Source organism: Triticum aestivum, chromosome 7D (genome assembly GCF_018294505.1).
Source record: "Triticum aestivum cultivar Chinese Spring chromosome 7D, IWGSC CS RefSeq v2.1, whole genome shotgun sequence".
Classification (NCBI taxonomy): domain Eukaryota; kingdom Viridiplantae; phylum Streptophyta; class Magnoliopsida; order Poales; family Poaceae; genus Triticum; species Triticum aestivum.
This window is the reverse complement of record NC_057814.1, coordinates 394,287,236-394,303,657: the sequence shown is the minus strand read 5'-3', so window position 1 is coordinate 394,303,657 and position 16,422 is coordinate 394,287,236. Positions and strand designations below refer to the sequence as shown.

The window sequence follows — 16,422 nt, the reverse complement described above, 5'->3', positions numbered from 1 at the left end:
ACGTGCACAGGCTTGGAAAGAGAATTGAATAGTCCGTACATCACGTTCTGCGACCCGGAGTGGCGCCAGCCCCGCGACGTGGCCTCATCGCAGCCGTCGAGAGAGTCAGGATCGGACGAGCAGCGTCCCGCCCGCTTCGCAGAGGAAGGAACGACACACGGACGCGGGTGCCACAACAAACTCCCCGGGATGTGCCGCTGGAACACCGGATCCGCTGCATCGGTGGAGTCAACGGTCCACCCAACGATATTCCAGTTGTTGTTTTTCTCTAGGCCAGGCTACAGAAGAAGGAAAACAAACTCATAACTAACCCAGCGGGATACGTGCTCCTCGATCGCTCACAGTGCATACGGCGCCCCCGCCTGAATCTCCCTCTATAAAAACCACCACGACTCGGCCTCCTCCATACCTGGCTGCGAGCTGCATCTCAATCTCCATCTCCTTCTTTCTCTCCACCTTCTCCTTTGTGTGACTCCGGCCATTGGTGAAGGGAAGCTCCGAGCCGCCGGAAGGGAAGCCAGGCGCCATGGGGACGCAGGCCTCGCCGGACTACACGCCGCCCAAGGTCAAATCTCTCTCTCTCTCTCTCTCTCTCTCTCTCTCTCTCTGCGCTGCGTCTGTTTGTTATGATCTGTTTTAGTTCGCAATGTTATGTCTCTGCATCCACGAACGAAACAATCCATCCATCTTGTTCAAACTCTGTTTCTTGTATCTGGTTTCTTGAGTGGGAGAGAGAAAGAGAGAGGTGTGAAAGAGCGCAAAACAAAAGGTTGGGGGTTTTCGAGTTCCGAAAAGCGGGGAGCGAAATCGACAGGCGCAAAAAGGACAAAAGGAAAACGCTGTTTTCTTTCTTTTTGCGTGGAGGATTCTCTTCTCCCGGCATGTAGCACCGGTTCATCTTCTTCATGTGAAATCCTTTTCTTGGGGGGAAGAACCCGTGTGAAACTGTGGTGGTGTCTAATATCCAATCTCATCTTCTTGGTGCTTTTGGACTAGTACCTTTTGGTTTCTTTTCCTACAAAAGATCAAGAAGAGAAAAGAACGTGTGTACTTAAGTATCAGCTTCATATGATCGGTGTGAGTCCGGATGCTTTGCCTTAACTGCGGAATTTTTACCTTTTTCCTTTAAATTAATCATCCAGTCGAAACAGTGTTCCCTCGCTGTCTTTCCAGCTGTTCTTTTAATTTACAATTATCATCATCCAGTCTGTTTTTACATTATATATATACCTCTATAATTACGTTGTGTTTCTTGTTTCAAATATATATATATATATATATATATATATATATATGGAAAAGAGTACGTAGGAGTATGTTCCACATATTCTTTTCAGAAAAATATATTGAAAGAAATAAGATAGTCTCCAATCTTTTTGCTGCTTCTGTCGCATGGTCCACCTTGTACTTGGACTAACGAGTATGAAAGGTCTTCATTTGTACTTTCAGTCCAGCCTTGTTTTTCTTTCCAAGGCCAGAAATAGCTCACACTTGGCTATACAGAAAAAAAAATCACACTCTTTAAACTCTCCATTAACTAGTTTCCTTTTTACTATTATTTTTGCGGTGGACTACTTACCATTTTAATATAGTTGCATATCCATATCTCGGTGTTAATTGCTACCATCCGATTGATTATTCTATATATAGAATGCAAAATGTCACGTCTCTTGCAAGAACTTCTTATTTGGATTAAGAAATTAATGGAAAGGCGCTTAGCCCTGTTGAAAAAATAATCAACTCAGAATGAGATTCTGGTAATATCATGCCGATGGTGGATTTTCACTAGAGATTGTGAAAATGGATGCTTTATAAAATGAACTTCCGTATTCCAGATTTGCAAACATACTGTAGTATTTTGAGACTAGCAGTATCATGCAACATTGTTAGGTGAACGTGCTTGATAGAAAAATCAAACATGTTTACTGTGAGGTGGCATTGATTGATAAGCATCTGATGATGTATTTGTCTTTGGCGAGCGCGACTACTTGGCCATGTGACAAGTCAACTGCCCGTTAGAAAAGGAATCACTCAACCTCTGAAAATTCAAAGTTGCCAATTATCCGTCTCTTAAGTTTACTAGATGACATCAAAAATGAAAGAAATGCCAGGAGGTTAGAAATTAATTGTTGTTGATAAGTCCCAAATAATTTTGGCACACTAGCTCTTATTGTGTGATATTATAAATTTGAAAGAAAAAAACTCCTGTTATGTGATCATGATATCTATAGCTAACAAAAATACTGAAAACCCACAGGATGAGAGGACTGCACGGGAGAAGGCGATCGATGACTGGCTTCCTATCACGTCGTCGAGGAAAGCAAAGTGGTGGTACTCGGCCTTCCACAATGTCACCGCCATGGTTGGCGCTGGAGTGCTCAGCCTCCCCTACGCCATGTCTGAACTTGGTTGGTATGTACTGCTACCGCCTTGACATCCATACATTGGAGCCATATGCTCTTTCTGCTTCTGAAGCTGTGATTGGCAATCTGAATGGCATGTGGGTCCCAGTGTCATACTCACAGCGGGGCAGTTTTCAAAGCTACAAACTTGCAATGACATGGTTCAAATCATTTAGGGTTCGCTGATGTTTTTGTTTTCGTGCAGGGGTCCTGGCATCGCGGTGATGACCTTGTCGTGGATCATCACGGTGTACACGTTGTGGCAGATGGTGGAGATGCATGAGATGGTCCCTGGGAAGCGTTTCGACCGGTACCATGAGCTCGGGCAGCACGCCTTCGGTGATAAGCTCGGCCTCTGGATCGTGGTGCCACAGCAGCTTGTCGTTGAGGTCAGCCTGAACATTGTGTACATGGTTACCGGCGGCAACTCGCTCAAGAAGTTCCACGACGTGATCTGTGACGGCAAGTGCAAGGACATCAAGCTCACTTACTTCATCATGATCTTCGCCTCTGTCCACTTCGTCCTCTCCCAGCTTCCAAACTTCAACTCCATCTCTGGCATCTCCCTCGCTGCAGCCGTCATGTCACTCAGGTTAATTCCGAATGTCTACACTAGCACTAGCTGTCATGTATTCACTGTAGCAAATCCGACAAATTTCTTTAAAAAAACTTTAGCTAGCAAGGAATTGCCGTTGACAATAACGCATGATGCAGCTACTCAACAATTGCTTGGGGCGCCTCGTTGCACAAGGGGAAGGCAGAGAACGTGGACTACAGCCTGCGGGCATCGACGACTCCAGGTCAGGTGTTCGGATTCTTGGGGGGGCTCGGCGATGTGGCCTTCTCCTACTCCGGCCACAATGTCGTGCTAGAAATCCAGGCTACCATCCCATCGACGCCGGGCAACCCGTCCAAGAAGCCAATGTGGAAGGGCGTGGTGGTTGCCTACATCATCATCGCCGCCTGCTACATGCCGGTGGCATTTATCGGCTACTGGGCGTTTGGTAACAGCGTCGACGACAACATCCTCATCACCCTCAACAAGCCCAAGTGGCTCATCGCCATGGCCAACATGATGGTCGTCGTTCACCTCATCGGTAGCTACCAGGTACGTAGATCCTTACAATCATTTCGTCCAGTTACTTTGGATACTAGGACGATATATCTGACGGTACAACAAAATCTGATTGTTCCTGTGCAGATTTACGCGATGCCAGTGTTCGACATGATGGAGACGTTCCTGGTGAGGAAGCTGGAGTTCGCACCAGGCATTACGCTCCGTCTGATCACCCGGACCATCTATGTTGGTAATGCCCCGTTGACTAATCTCATCTCAAGTTTTGAGGCATCTTGTATACTGAATAACCAACCAAAACACCGACATGTGCAGCCTTCACGATGTTCGTCGGCATGACCTTCCCGTTCTTCGGTGGCCTCATCGGGTTCTTCGGCGGGCTGGCCTTCGCGCCGACGACCTATTTCGTAAGCATTTTCATCAGACACGTTTCATGACAGCAAATTTACATTCAAAGCTTCTGGTGAGATTGGACCATAATGTAACTGGTCATGGCTGCCTGCAGCTGCCCTGCATCATGTGGCTCATCATCTGCAAGCCCAGGAGATTCAGCCTCTCATGGTTCACCAACTGGGTAAGAACCAACCCAAAGATCCAAAGCTTTTACCCCTCTCTTTTCTTCAAAACGATAATCCCATCCTGATTTTCCTTTTGGGTTTCAGATTTGCATCGTCCTTGGTGTGATTCTGATGATCATCGCGCCCATCGGAGGGCTCAGACAGATCATCATTTCTGCCAAGACATACAAGTTCTACTCATAGATCACTACAACCGCCGTTCATCATCATCGCCTCGCGATTTGCGATTCTACTGCCAGATTTTTATTTTATTTTCTGTCCTTGCAAAGAAGAAAGACCATGGTATCACGGCTTGTCGCAGATGCCGGACGGTCTGCTTAGTTTAGACCGGAGGAGGGCTGTGTTTGGGGGGTAAATCGTGAAGGGGTCCAGCCCGCTTGCAGCGCCGGGAGTTTTCATGCATGTACTCGTATTATTTTGCAGAGCACTAGCTATGAAAATAGGCGCAATGATTCATATATACCATGAGACATATCAAATTAAGTGCAAGATCCATACATTTGATTGTTCTTCATAGATTATTCCTGCATATCTGTGTTCTTTTTCTTTCTTTGAGATAATGTCTGTGCTGTTCTTGCTGTAGATTATTCCTGCGATATGTTTAAGCTTTTAATTATGTTTCTCCTTGATGCTGCCTTTTCACATGCTGTTCTGGGAATGTTTATTTTAGTTCGAATATAGCAACGGTCCCAGTTAATCAACCTAAATGCAGCATGGAACAAGTCAGGGAAGATCCTTCCCAAAAAAAAAAAACTTCCTCAAAAAAGTCAGGGAAGATCACTGACGCCTATTCCGAGCGATATAATAGTATCAGCGAACCTCCCCTAGGAGAAGAAAAAGTTTTGCAGCAAAGAAACAGCAGGATTTGCTGCCTCTTACCAACTAAATTTGCCCAAAAAAAGTTATTACGTAACATTACCAATAACATCATCTTTGGTGGAGAAAACAATAATAAATAAATAATAGCCACCCTGGATTACACCGCAAGTGTCTCAGCAGCCAATTAAAGCTTATCTCATCCTACAAAAAATAGTTTACCTCTATATATCCTAATCCGAGGTCCCAAACAATATGAAGAGAGATAAAGTAATGATGAGAGATGCAAGTGCAGAAGAAAAAAGAACGGTTTTCCATCTATCAGGCAACCTCTTTGTACAGTTTCCAGGATTACATTCACAACATGAAATGTCACCGAAACTACCCCAAAACGGCTCACATTAGTTGTTCTAAGAGCCAGGGACGCACCCCACCTCAACCCCACCCATCCCCCCCTAACAACCCCCTTTCCCTCAGTATCATCTTCCAGATATCCATCCAGAAAAGCACAGGGGCGTCCATTACTTCATCATGGCTAACAATGAACCCATACAAAGATGGGCTGACTCCATGGGACCCCGCATGCATGAAGACTGGTTCCAATGCCTGCTACTACATTTGATCAACCATATTTTGCTCCAAAAACTTGTGCAGCTCATAAGTTCTGTAGAGGAATGGAACCGCCAGGGTGATGTGCCCTTCATATATCAAAAACATCAAAAAACAGTTATCCGGTCCAGTCACGCCACAGGCTCCACTCAGATTATCACTGAAAATGCACCATAATCTGTCAGTCTATTTCGCCCTCCTCAACATCAACTGTTGGTTCATCTGCGGACTCGACTTCCTCGTCTTCTTCGTCGTCATTTTTCATATACAATCCAAGCTGTTCTAGGGGGTTGCCCCCAAGTTGAAATCCGAGGGGCTCAGGTGTATGGCTTGGACTCATTTCACCGACCAAGTTGAGATTCTGTTCACCTGTGACTGTTCCAAGCATTTCAAAATCTTTCAGGAAGAGGTTCCCTTCATTGATTTCTACAGTTTTCTCCATCTGCAGGGTCAATGGTATTTGCACTTCAGAGTATGGATACCAAAAGAGCAATCAATACTATCTGCACTTCAGAGTATGGATACCAACAAAGCAAGATGTTGCTTGCCAAATTGCGTCCTAGGTTTACCTGCTGCAAGGCTTTACGAGCTGCTTCTCTTTCACGTTCTCTTTGGCGTTTAGCTTCTGCAGCAGCCTCAGCAGCAGCTGCTGCTTCAGCCCTCTTGCGAGCTTCCTCAGCAGCTTTAGCCTCAGCTTGTAACCGAGCTCTCTCTGTAATGAAGATTGTGCCTCAATAAACAGTATTGCAGCTCGCATACCAGCCCAAATATACCAATTTCATCTCACCTTCCCTTTGTAACCTTTCAAGCTCCTCCCTCTCGCGCCGAACTTTCTCAGGATCCTTCACCTGGTATGAAGGATCATGTGAATCTTACTGGGAATAGCATCCACCAAAGGCAGGCAGCAACGCAATAAACTATTCCAACACATACCTGATCAAGAGCCTTCTCACGAGCTTTGAGAATTGTATCAGCGAAGCGGCTTTTCAAAAGGGCAGCTCGGTATTTTTTATCAGACACGTTCTCCTCTGAAATATTGATCCATTTAATTAACTGTAAAAGAAACGTACCAAACATGCTCTGGGTACTAAGAGACCGCATAAAAGTACAAGCGTACCCTCATCATCAGCAGAAATAGGTACACGGTCAGCACATTGTTCTTGTATATTCAATGTATCCTGTGAATCTGCAAAAATATCAATTGAAAGTAGTAAATATACATAAGACACAAGTAGCTATTCCAAAATTGCAGAAGTACAGCAAAGCCAATCGATAAGCACAGTGATAAGTTTGGGTCTCCACTGAATTCCATATTGTTTCTAAAATTCTATATTAAAAACACATGTTCAAAAGAAGTACAGAGAGTTCAAAGGAAGGTATCAAAGATAACATGTAGACCCAAAAATTGACCCACATGTAAGGAAGTGATGATAAGCCACTTCCTTTAACAGTTTAATATTTAGTGGATTAATATGGCTCTGAAGAGATGGGTTAAACCGGATAACAGGCTCCATTTGAACACAGTCCGGGTTGTAATTAAGTGACAATCCGCCACTTTCTGTAACACTTAAATTTTTAGTGGGTCAATATGGCTCCGAAGAGATGGGTTAAACCGGATACCAGACTCCACTTGAATGCAATTTGGATTTAACACACCTCCAAATATTTTGACGTGTTGTAGGTCAAAATTTGTTTGAAAGAAACAGGTTAGATTTGGCTGAATTGTCCCATCCTATGCAGAATAGTAGACCTCACATGTAATTTAATTTGCCAGTAGTTCTAATGGTTTAATTTTGGCAGGATAAATTGCTCAGATTGTCTATAGTTTGGGTTAGCTTGTGCCAGCCAAACACCAATCCTAACATTATTTTAAGTTTTAAAACTTTGACTGAGTTTAATCCATCAAGTCATATGAGAAATAGGTTACTGGAGCTAACTTGTGAAGGCTGGCTTTGTTACTGAATCAAGTGGTCTAGTTAGTTTGATGATGTGCTTGCAAGAGCTGGTTTGGCTTAAAGAACAATGTATTATGTGCAACCTCTTACCGTTCTCCTGGTCCAAGCTAAACACGGGTAGTACGTTCTCCTGCATGTAAACAGAGAGCAACCATTGAGGACACCGATGTTCAAAATAATCTTTTGGTGAGTAGCACGTCAATTTTGTTTGAGACTTGTATGGTTCTAAAAACTACTCAGAATACAGCAAGTGTGCGGAAGCACCTTAGCCCCGATGTTTGCCGAAGGAACTTTGGCACCCAAATCACTTCCAGAAGAGCTACTCGAATCCGAACCTGAAGATATAAGAAGAAATAAAATGATCACCTTGTTGGGCATGAAAAATCACATGGACTGAACTGGAATGCCATGCACCAATAGATATTGGCTTGTTTCCTCATTTGGGTTTTATCATGAAAGAAAGAAATTTATGGACATCGGGTAGTTCTCTTCATGTTGGTTTCATCGTGTAACACAGTGAAGGAAGGAAATTTACAGACATTCATAATAATGTAGCCCAAGAGACACAGGTTTCAAAAGCAGGTATTCAAAAGTTATAATTCAATGAACCTAAAAAACAGGTCTTAGTTTAATTTCAGACCTACAGAGTGGGCCAGCCAACGGTTCCTGAGAACGGTTGTAAGATACACGGGGTTGTCCAATATAGCAGGAAAATAGTATAGCATTATTAGTGAAACTAGACCATGGTATTAGAGAATATGTTCTACTTCTATATTATTATATTTCGGACACTACACCAATTATCAGTTGAAACTACTATAGTCCAGTGAATTAATTGATGCGAACTTCTGTTTATGGCATTTGGCATTTGGAAACAAGGAATGTTTATAGTACTAAACCTATGTTCTAACATGGTTAACACTGCCATATTATGTCAAAGAGATTTGTACATGGATAAGTAAGGCAAAGTAAATATTTCACAGAAACACTCAGTTTTTGCTCACTCATTCTCCCTTTTTATCCCCCTCAAGGAAATGCGTTTGGGCATTATATATCTCATATTCACAACCATGATTCATGCGAAATGAAATGGAGAAAAGGAATTTCACAAAGGAAGCATAAGTAAAGTTACTACCAGCTCACACATGCTGTGGTATCATAATGCTCTGTACTAAGTGCTACTAGCTGTTAGTCTGCTACAGTTAGCTGGGAATCAATTAAAAAAGGATCCTAAATAAGAAATGATCAGCAGTATGAGCAAAAGTGAACATCAACTGCTGCCCCTCAGATAAGATAAGAACAAAATTCTACAATGTTAACATGTGAGCTACCATCACAACACAAATAGTGAACGCCAATATGTGATTTATCAGCAATAATTATTTTTTTTAAACTTAGTGAGACTGCCCGAAATTGGGCCGGCAGAATCACCTGTTAGCACTGCAAGCACACGCAGGCATACGGGCTCTTTTTGCTGCCATATGGATTCAATAAGATTGCTAGCAAGGCGAGTTGCTATGAACAACATTTAGCATGTTGAACATCTCTTTCTAAGGGCCTGTTTGGGACTGCTCCGCTCCTTGAAATTAAACTCTGCTCTAGAAAAAACGCAAGCCAAACAGGGTAAATCTACGACATGCCACTACACAAAAAAACTAGAATCTGGGGTACAACTCTCTGTTTTTTGTGAAGCTCTTTAGGAGGTGCTCCAAAAAACTTTAGAAGATGGAGTTGTAAGGAAATTTGACACCAGTAAGTGGATACCCCTTCATTTCTCCCCACTCATCCAATCAAATAGATCCTTTCCACCAAATTTCCCATTCTTGAAGCTGGAGCTAGATGAAAGCCAAACATTCTCTTTGGAAGAGTTGCAACTCCTGTATGAAACTGCTCCAAAGTGGATTTGGTGGAGCGGAACTGATTTTGATGGAGCAGAGCAGTCCCAAACAGGCCCTAAAGTTGAATTAAAGTACTCCCTCCGTAAAGAAATATAAGAGTGTTTAGTGATCTAGACGCTCTTATATTTATTTACAGAGGGAGTATCAAACTAGAAACAAACAGGACACTGTTCAATACTACTGATTTCAACTTATCAATACTTGCTGACACTAAAGGCCTGTTCGGTTCCTCTCCGCTCCCTGGACTGCGCTCCCAGAGCGGAGGAAACTGCAGCTTATTTCCACGGAGCAGCTCAAACCGAGCTCCTGGAGCTCCGCGGAGTGGAGCGGACGGGAGAGATTCCGAACAGGCCGTAAGAATCGTTAAGACTATGTCAAATAGGTGAGCACAGGGGAAGAATTTGAACAGCCTTAAGGGGCAAAGTTATCAATTTGTGGCATGCAGCATTGAATGGCATGGAATGGTAAAAAGTAAAACAAAAGAACATATCGCTGGGCCTGGTAACAGTTAAGTCAAGATACAAATTTAGGGAGTGTAATATGTGAAGATAAATGGATAAAAATACATACCACTGGAGGATGATCCTGACTCACTACTAGAACTGCTAGAAGAACTATGCTTGCTGCTTCTGTCTGCCGTTTCACTTTCAAATACCACAGGGGGGTATGTTAAAGGTGGAAGATCGTTCCCACCAATATCAATGTCTTCCTCAACAAGCTCATTGCCTGCTAAGACGTATACAGTATTAACTTAGAACAACAATTAGTGCCACGGAAAAAATAAATGAGGAGAAAGCGACCTTCATGATGCATTGATGAGTTGGCAAGTCCATATTCACTTTGGAACTGTTGAACAGAAGGAAACAATGGTCAGTAAATTAACTAACAAAAATCAATCTCAAAGACAATAGCACCCACCTCAACCTCTTGAGGCTCATCTTTTGTAGGGTTTCCAGACTGATTTACTATATCATAGTCATCAAGAAGCTTCTGTAATTCAAACAGGGTATCATCGCTGAGAGCGTTCATGTCAATAGTCAACTCATCTTCATCAGCATCATTATCATCATTAACATGCCTCTTTATGAACTCAACTACATGTTCTGGAATGAATCCACCATATGATTGTAGTCTTACGCTTAGAGCAACCTTTTGTTCATCTGTCATCATTCCCATAGCAGTTTGTACCACTGGAACCTCCTCAGCCACCTGAGCCATCTGTATCACTGATGCTACTGGAGCATCCTGAACCAAAGGAGAGGCTTTCCTCTTCTTCGGGTGCAAAACTGGCTTGGCAACCACCTCCTCTTTTTGAAAGGTGTTTTTCTTATATGCACCTTTATTTGAAGGTCTTCTATCAAAAGGCTCTTTGTTGTCAACAATATTTTTCTCAACTGCATCATTTTTTGAAGGCTCAATTGCAGAGAGTTCCTCATCTGGTCGAGGAAGCTTCTTTTCGATAGGCTTCCATCTAGGTTCAAAAACACTGCTCATAGTCTGGGCCATTATGTTAACTGCATTACCGACTGGGTTATAAAGTATAGCGTTGCTAAAAGTAAGCCTCACGTCTGCGGCAAACTCCCAAGGTGTAGGGTACACACCTGCATTCAGCTTTTTCTGTATAGTACCCAAATCCATTGGGTGCTTGACTATATCAAAATAATCAGGGATACACAACTTCACAGGATCAACTGGCATAACAAACGGGCTTGCAGAGCGATGCTTCATAAGGTTCTTCAGAAGCTCCTGGCATTTTTTAAACGATGCTGTGTAGTTAATGGAGCTGACTACAGGTTGGGCAACTGATGGCGGTAATCCTCTGCCAGACTGCACTGAATTGCTCCTCCTGAGCTTCCCATCCTTTTTATTGCCGTTGAAATCACCTCTGGGAGCCGACGCAGTCCCACCATTCATGCTCGTCGTAGCCCCTCTTGAAAACAACCTACTCTGGAGGGCCCTGACCTGCTCGAGCTCGTCGCGGAGCCTCATCTCCAGCTCATTCCTATCCGAGGCCGACATCCTCGGCAACTCAAAGACCACACGCGGCACATTAAATCCGGGAGCATCAGCCCCCTCGTCCGTATTCAGGTTGATGCATTTTCTCTTGGCTTCACTTCTTGCAGGATTCCCAAGGCCCTTTGACACCCCCACAGTTTCCACCCCATATCGGTAGTCCGGCACGAAACCGAGCGGGTGCCCCTTGGAGAACTTCTGCGTCTTCCCCATCATTGCGTGGCGGAACACGCAGACCAGTCTGCTCGCGAGCGCAATGCGCCGCCTGGGTCACCCAAATCCACCACAATTCAGCCAAAACCTAACCCTAACCCCCCCGAAGCGAGAGGTTAGTTTATTGCACGGCCGCCAAGAGCAGGAGGCCTCCAAAACCCTCGATTCGGGGGGCGGAGCAGCTCAATTGGAAGCGCCGCGGCGAGAGATCGAGCCAACTCACCGAGCAGACGGCGCCGCACCCACCACAACCACCACACAAAGCCGGCGGCGCCGCCGCGAGATCTCGAGGCCTTCGCGCAGGCACCCGGCGCCGCCGCCGCCGCTGCGGCGCGAGCACTGGAGCTCCCCCTCCTCCTCCTCCTCGAAACGGAGGGCGGCGCGGAGGCGGCGAGGCGAAAGCGGATGAAGGCGAGGCGGCGAGACCTGGGGTTTCTCTCTCCTCTGTCCCCGTCTCTTTCTCTCTCTTCACTGTGCCGCTCGCGAGCTTTAGGCTCGAATCGCGAAGCAAAGGGGCCCCTTGTAAGCGGCGTGCGGGGAGCGCGCCCGGTGGCTGAGATGTGGGTCCCCCGGTCCAAATGGTCCCACCGCGCAGTCTCTTGGACGGAATAGGGTGGGCGGCTCTGACTTGTGAGGGGAGATCCCGGCCGTTGGGTTTTTGGGGCGGACGGTGCGATTATAGGTGGTTGCGTGTCTAGAAAGCCTCTAGGGCTTCGTATGCTAGAATCACGTGTTGATTTGTCCGACCTGGGATGCTATGGAAATAGCATGCGAATCTCCCCCGGAAAAGATATTTAAACGTGAATTTTCAAAATATTATCAAGTTGTGTTAAAAAAACTTATCAAGTTCTTAGAGCAACTCCAACGGGCCGACCCAACGCGCATTTGTCCGCTTTTTGTCTGTTTGGGTCGGCCGCCCGCCCGGCGTCCGCCCAGTTTTGCATTTGGGTCAGCAGCGCGCGCAACGCGCCGACCCATTTCATGTACGCATTCAATTTAAAAAAAGGCTCGCAACCATATATCATGTCAGCAGCCATAGATCAATGCCGGCACCATGCCAACACCGGCATACATTGCCGGCTTCAAAAAATATCACCGCAGTTCATGTTGGCGCACTCGCCAGTGGCCGGCACACATGCTAGCACACAAAAAAAGGTGGGACTTGACTTCGACCACGCCATCGCGGCCCCGTGATCATGCCAGCACACAAGTCGGCATACAAAAAAGGAAGGCCCTCGCGGCCACGAGATCACTCGTCGATGAACTTGAGCATGTCGGCCTGCATCTTCTCGAACCACGGCCTCTTCCTTGGCGACACGATGTTGAGATCCACCTTCATGATTTCCACCCCGGTCATCATGCGCGAGAGTCACTTCTTTCGCCTTGGTCTTGGCGTTGGCGGCCTCGATGTCTAGCATCTTGGCTTGCTTCTCCGCCTCAATCTCAAGCATCTTGCCTTGCTTCTTCGCGCCCATCTCAAGCCTCCTCCTTTGGATCTCTATGAAGGCGTTCATTTCCTCTTTTTTGAAACGCCGGCGCTCCTCCTCCCTTGAATCCTTCTTGTTCATCATGCCCTCCACGCTTGCGATCAAGGCGTTCGATGCCGCATCCCGCTTGTCCTCCTTCTTGGAGTTGGTCTTCCCCCGCGGCCGTGCCGGCTCGCCGTCCCCAACCTCCTCCACGGCTTGCTTCCCCCTACGCGACTTGAGGGCGGCATGTTGCGCCTTGAACTTCTCCTCGTCTTTGATGACCCTAAAGCAATGGGACAGGTTGAAGCACTTGCATTGTGTTGGACCTTGAATGCCTCCAAAGCTTGAAATGCCTACAAATGTTTTCATGCAAGCATATTGACAAATGGTAGGCAAATGAACTTGCAAGCATAAACTTGATGACACAAAAGAGGGCGGCTTGCTAGCATACCATGTCTTGCATGCCGATGCCGCTCACGGGGCGGGTCTTGACGCTCTCAAGGGTGGCACAAAACTTGTTACACTCTTGTTGGATCACCCTCCAACGCTTTGAAATGGACACCCACCCGCGCGTGCTCACAATTTGGTAAGGCGGAAACTTCTTGCGCTCATGAAACTCCCGGTGGACACAAATCCAAAAAGTTGAATGCTTTTGTTCGGCGCCAGTCTTGGGGTCTTGTCCAATGTCTCGCCAACACTCGCAAAGAAGCTTGTCCTCGGCCGCCGTGTATGCCTTCGTCCGCTTGCTCTTGCGCTTCGGCTTCGGCCCAGCGGCTTGGTTGGCGAGCTCGTCCTCGAACAAAGGCTCCACTTCGATGTCGCACTCGTCCTCTTCCTCTTGCCCGTAGTCGTCCAGAAACTCGTGGTCAAGTGGGAAGCCGTCTAGGTCCATGCCGACCTGATCACGCATGAAAGCCACCTGATCGTGATCATAGCCAGCAGCCGGCGTGAACGCCCCGCGGCCGTCCTGGCTTTGTGTCTCGTCGGTCGTAGCCAGCGGCCGGCGTACCGCCCTCGAAGATGAGGTTCTGCATGTTGTCCTCATCGCCGGCGGCCGGCATTCCCTCAAACAGGTTGCGGGCGTCCGGTAGCATGTCGGCCGGCATCTGCCTCGCGCGTTTCCTCGCGCCTCCCGATGACGAGCCACCGCTGTGGCGTTCAGGTCGATGGGCGCGGGCGTGGAAGGCGCCACCACGCTCACGTCGGGCGAGCACTCCCCGGGGAGGCGGGAGGCCTGGGGGTACACGTGGAAGCCGGGCATCGGGTTGCAAGCCGACGCGCGGGGCGAGTCGGGAAGCACCATCCGGGGGAACGCAGATGAGTCGGTGCTGGCTGCGGCGGCCACGGCGGCGTTGACGAGGCCGTGTTGGCTAGTGTTTAACCCTAGCATATAGAGCGCCTCCCTCGTTGCCGCGATGACGCGGGCGTTGGTGACCTCCTGCTGCGCGGCGGCGGCGGCTGCTACCTCTTGAGCATGCGTTGGTTTTCCCTTGAAGAGGATGTTGGAAATATGCCCTAGAGGCAATAATAAAATGGTTATTATTATATTTCCTTGTTCATGATAATTGTCTATTGTTCATGCTATAATTGTGTTATCCGGAAATCGTAATACATGTGTGAACACATAGACCATAACATGTCCCTAGTGAGCCTCTAGTTGACTAGCTCGTTGATCAATAGATGGTTACGGTTTCCTGACCATGGACATTGGATGTCATTGATAACGGGATCACATCATTAGGAGAATGATGTGATGGACAAGACCCAATCCTAAGCATAGCACTAGATCGTGTAGTTCGTTTGCTAAAGCTTTTCTAATGTCAAGTATCATTTCCTTAGACCATGAGATCGTGCAACTCCCGGATACCGTAGGAATGCTTTGGGTGTACCAAACGTCACAACGTAACTGGGTGGCTATAAAGGTGCACTACAGGTATCTCCGAAAGTGTCTATTGGGTTGGCACGGATCGAGACTGGGATTTGTGACTCCGTGTGATCTCTGGGCCCACTCGGTAATGCATCATCATAATGAGCTCAATATGTGACTAAGTAGTTAGTCACGGGATCATGCATTACGGAACGAGTAAAGTGACTTGCCGGTAACGAGATTGAACGGGGTATTGGGACACCGACGATCGAATCTCGGGCAAGTAACGTACCGATTGACAAAGGGAATTGTATACGGGATTGCTTGAATCCTCGACATCGTGGTTCATCCGATGAGATCATCGTGGAACATGTGGGAGCCAACATGGGTATCCAGATCCCGCTGTTGGTTATTGGCTAGAGATCTGTCTCGGTCATGTCTGCATGATTCCCGAACCCGTAGGGTCTACACACTTCAGGTCCGATGACGCTAGGGTTATAAGGAAGATTTGTATGTGGTTACCGAATGTTGTTCGGAGTCCCAGATGAGATCCCGGACGTCACGAGGAGTTCCGGAATGGTCCGGAGGTGAAGATTTATATATGGGAGGTCATCATACGGTCACCGGAAATGTTCGGGGGTATGCCGGTATTGTAGCGGGGCCACCGAAGGGGTTCCGGGGGTCCACCGGGAGGGTCCACCTGCCCCGGAGGGCCCTATGGGATGTATGTGGAAGGGAACCAGCCCCTAAGTTTCGGCTTCGGCCCAGCGGCTTGGTTGGCGAGCTCGTCCTCGAACAAAGGCTCCACTTCGATGTCGCACTCGTCCTCTTCCTCTTGCCCGTAGTCGTCCAGAAACTCGTGGTCAAGTGGGAAGCCGTCTAGGTCCATGCCGACCTGATCACGCATGAAAGCCACCTGATCGTGATCATAGCCAGCAGCCGGCGTGAACGCCCCGCGGCCGTCCTGGCTTTGTGTCTCGTCGGTCGTAGCCAGCGGCCGGCGTACCGCCCTCGAAGATGAGGTTCTGCATGTTGTCCTCATCGCCGGCGGCCGGCATTCCCTCAAACAGGTTGCGGGCGTCCGGTAGCATGTCGGCCGGCATCTGCCTCGCGCGTTTCCTCGCGCCTCCCGATGACGAGCCACCGCTGTGGCGTTCAGGTCGATGGGCGCGGGCGTGGAAGGCGCCACCACGCTCACGTCGGGCGAGCACTCCCCGGGGAGGCGGGAGGCCTGGGGGTACACGTGGAAGCCGGGCATCGGGTTGCAAGCCGACGCGCGGGGCGAGTCGGGAAGCACCATCCGGGGGAACGCAGATGAGTCGGTGCTGGCTGCGGCGGCCACGGCGGCGTTGACGAGGCCGTGTTGGCTAGTGTTTAACCCTAGCATATAGAGCGCCTCCCTTGTTGCCGCGATGACGCGGGCGTTGGTGACCTCCTGCTGCGCGGCGGCGGCGGCTGCTACCTCTTGAGCATGCGTTGGTTTTCCCTTGAAGAGGATGTTGGAAATATGCCCTAGAGGCAATAATA

At 47.6% G+C, this 16,422-nt stretch overlaps 2 protein-coding genes across 2 annotated transcripts; one reads left to right on the top strand and one right to left on the bottom strand.

Annotated features, from left to right (window-relative positions):
- The first annotated feature begins 287 nt into the window (after positions 1–287).
- On the top strand, positions 288–4,569 carry LOC123166203 (lysine histidine transporter 2). Its single transcript, XM_044583969.1, has 8 exons — positions 288–565; positions 2,258–2,412; positions 2,608–2,994; positions 3,117–3,510; positions 3,604–3,709; positions 3,793–3,884; positions 3,983–4,051; positions 4,140–4,569. Exons 1-8 carry the CDS (start codon positions 527–529, stop codon positions 4,236–4,238), a joined length of 1,341 nt encoding a protein of 446 aa, XP_044439904.1. The 5' UTR covers positions 288–526; the 3' UTR covers positions 4,239–4,569.
- Positions 4,570–5,161: 592 nt separating this feature from the next.
- On the bottom strand, positions 5,162–12,037 carry LOC123166202 (transcription factor GTE9). Its single transcript, XM_044583968.1, has 10 exons — positions 10,252–12,037; positions 10,134–10,179; positions 9,904–10,059; positions 7,700–7,770; positions 7,526–7,565; positions 6,598–6,666; positions 6,414–6,508; positions 6,268–6,328; positions 6,050–6,192; positions 5,162–5,922 (listed from the first exon to the last, which is right to left on the bottom strand). Exons 1-10 carry the CDS (start codon positions 11,560–11,562, stop codon positions 5,662–5,664), a joined length of 2,253 nt encoding a protein of 750 aa, XP_044439903.1. The 5' UTR covers positions 11,563–12,037; the 3' UTR covers positions 5,162–5,661.
- Between the last annotated feature and the right edge of the window lie 4,385 nt (positions 12,038–16,422).

Bases quoted from the DNA above. Each gene is read 5' to 3' on its own strand.
- LOC123166203 (XM_044583969.1), top strand. From the start codon at position 527: ATGGGGACGCAGGCCTCGCCGGACTACACGCCGCCCAAG. The intron at 3,710-3,792 runs GTAATGCCCCGT...CGACATGTGCAG, and splicing joins CACCCGGACCATCTATGTTG to CCTTCACGATGTTCGTCGGC. The intron at 3,885-3,982 runs GTAAGCATTTTC...GGCTGCCTGCAG, and splicing joins TCGCGCCGACGACCTATTTC to CTGCCCTGCATCATGTGGCT.
- LOC123166202 (XM_044583968.1), bottom strand. From the start codon at position 11,562: ATGATGGGGAAGACGCAGAAGTTCTCCAAGGGGCACCCGCTCGGTTTC. The intron at 7,771-9,903 runs GTATGTATTTTT...TTATATCTTCAG, and splicing joins GTCAGGATCATCCTCCAGTG to GTTCGGATTCGAGTAGCTCT. The intron at 5,923-6,049 runs GTAAACCTAGGA...TTGACCCTGCAG, and splicing joins CTCGTAAAGCCTTGCAGCAG to ATGGAGAAAACTGTAGAAAT.